The 1,469-nt window shown below is 45.1% G+C and overlaps 1 protein-coding gene across 1 annotated transcript in view; it reads right to left on the reverse strand.

Moving 5' to 3' along the window:
• Nucleotides 1-1,233, reverse strand: part of MFN2 (mitofusin 2) — a 7,829-nt gene extending 6,596 nt beyond the window's left edge. The window contains 3 exon segments of the mRNA XM_009075047.1: nt 2-100; nt 436-571; nt 1,059-1,233. Coding sequence (XP_009073295.1) covers nt 2-100; nt 436-571; nt 1,059-1,233 — 410 coding nt within the window.
• Nucleotides 1,234-1,469: the final 236 nt, after the last annotated feature.

Raw genomic sequence — 1,469 nt, forward strand, 5'->3', positions numbered from 1 at the left:
TTCCACACGCAGGAAGCAGTTAGTGGTGTGTCCAATTCCTGAGGGAAGCACTTTGTCCCAGAGCATGGCATTTATCACAGTGCTCTTTCCATTGCTTGTCCTGCAGTAGATGAAGAATGGTGTAGCAAGCTCCCAAGAGCCAGGAGTGCTCCTTCTGACATTACAGAAAGCAAGTTCTCTAAAGCCAAGCAGCATCAGAACCATTAACTTTGCAACCTGCAAAGACTTTTCTATGTCCATAGTGTGAGAATTCTTCAGGTGGAAGAATTACATGGCACAATACTTGTTTCCAGTTTACAAGGGACTAGACCCAGGGACATGCACGTTACAAGCAAAAGCTAAAGCAGTAGTGCTTCTATAAATACTTTTTACTGGCTGCAATCCCCACATGCTTCCCTGAGCAAGGAGTGTAGGCAACACAGGCACGTGACTCACCTCCCAAAAAAAGCAACTTTCATGTGTCTCCTTGCCAACACTTCACTAATCCCACTGACTTTTGACAGGTAGCCTTTGACTTCCAGTACCTGCTCTTCTGTTGTGACAGGATCGAGCTCTGCATTCTTGTGTGTTTCTAAAACCAAAACAGATTGTGTCAGTGAGTTCCAGAAGCCATCTGGGTCAGTCCTGGATGAAACCCTTCTCTGTGATGGTGACACAGAGAACTGAACGTTTATCTGTGTCCCACAGGCAATTCTGCAACAGCATTTATTAATTAGTCCCTTTTGTTTATCTAATAACCATTCCCATCCTTACGACTGCCTTAAACAGAACAGCCAATGCTGCCAACACTGCAGCACCCTTAAAGAAAAAGCTTGTCTGGGTCTTAAGCTGTTAAAGCCAATTACTGGCATATGCTACATGTCAGTAGCAATGAAGCGTCCAGGAAAGAATACTGAAAGGATTACAGGAAAAAAAAACCCTAAAGGGGTTCTACAGTTTATTAAAGATCTCCCAAACACAAAAACTGAGCATGAATGACGGGGTTAGATATTTGTTTGGGGGAACTGTCTGTGGGCCAAGCACTGTTCCACACTCAACAGATGAAGAACTCAGCTCACCTTCCAGGAACGAGGAGCTCTCGCTGATGTATGCAGCCAACTGCTCAAAGATGCCATTGATTTTCTTCTTTGCAGTGACAAAATGTTTAAGTGGAGAAGCATTTACCTCAGCCATGTGTCTTTTATCCTTCTTCACTGCAACTATTGAGTTGGAACGGGTAAACAACAGGGACATTGCGCTACAGGGAAAAATCCAGGGGAGAAAGAAGTCACCAAGTGCCAACAGTGGCATGGAGTGACTGGATAAGGGGAAATGGCTTTCAAATGAAAGAGGGAAGGTTTAGATTAGATATTAGGAAGGAATTCTTTCATGTGAGGGTGGTGAGACACTGGCACAGGTTGCCCGGAGCAGATGTGGCTTCCCCAACCCTGGAAGTGTTCCAGGTCAGGTTGGATGGGGCTTGGAGCAAC

The sequence above is a fragment of the Acanthisitta chloris genome, unplaced genomic scaffold (assembly GCF_000695815.1).
Source record: "Acanthisitta chloris isolate BGI_N310 unplaced genomic scaffold, ASM69581v1 scaffold33525, whole genome shotgun sequence".
NCBI lineage: Eukaryota > Metazoa > Chordata > Aves > Passeriformes > Acanthisittidae > Acanthisitta > Acanthisitta chloris.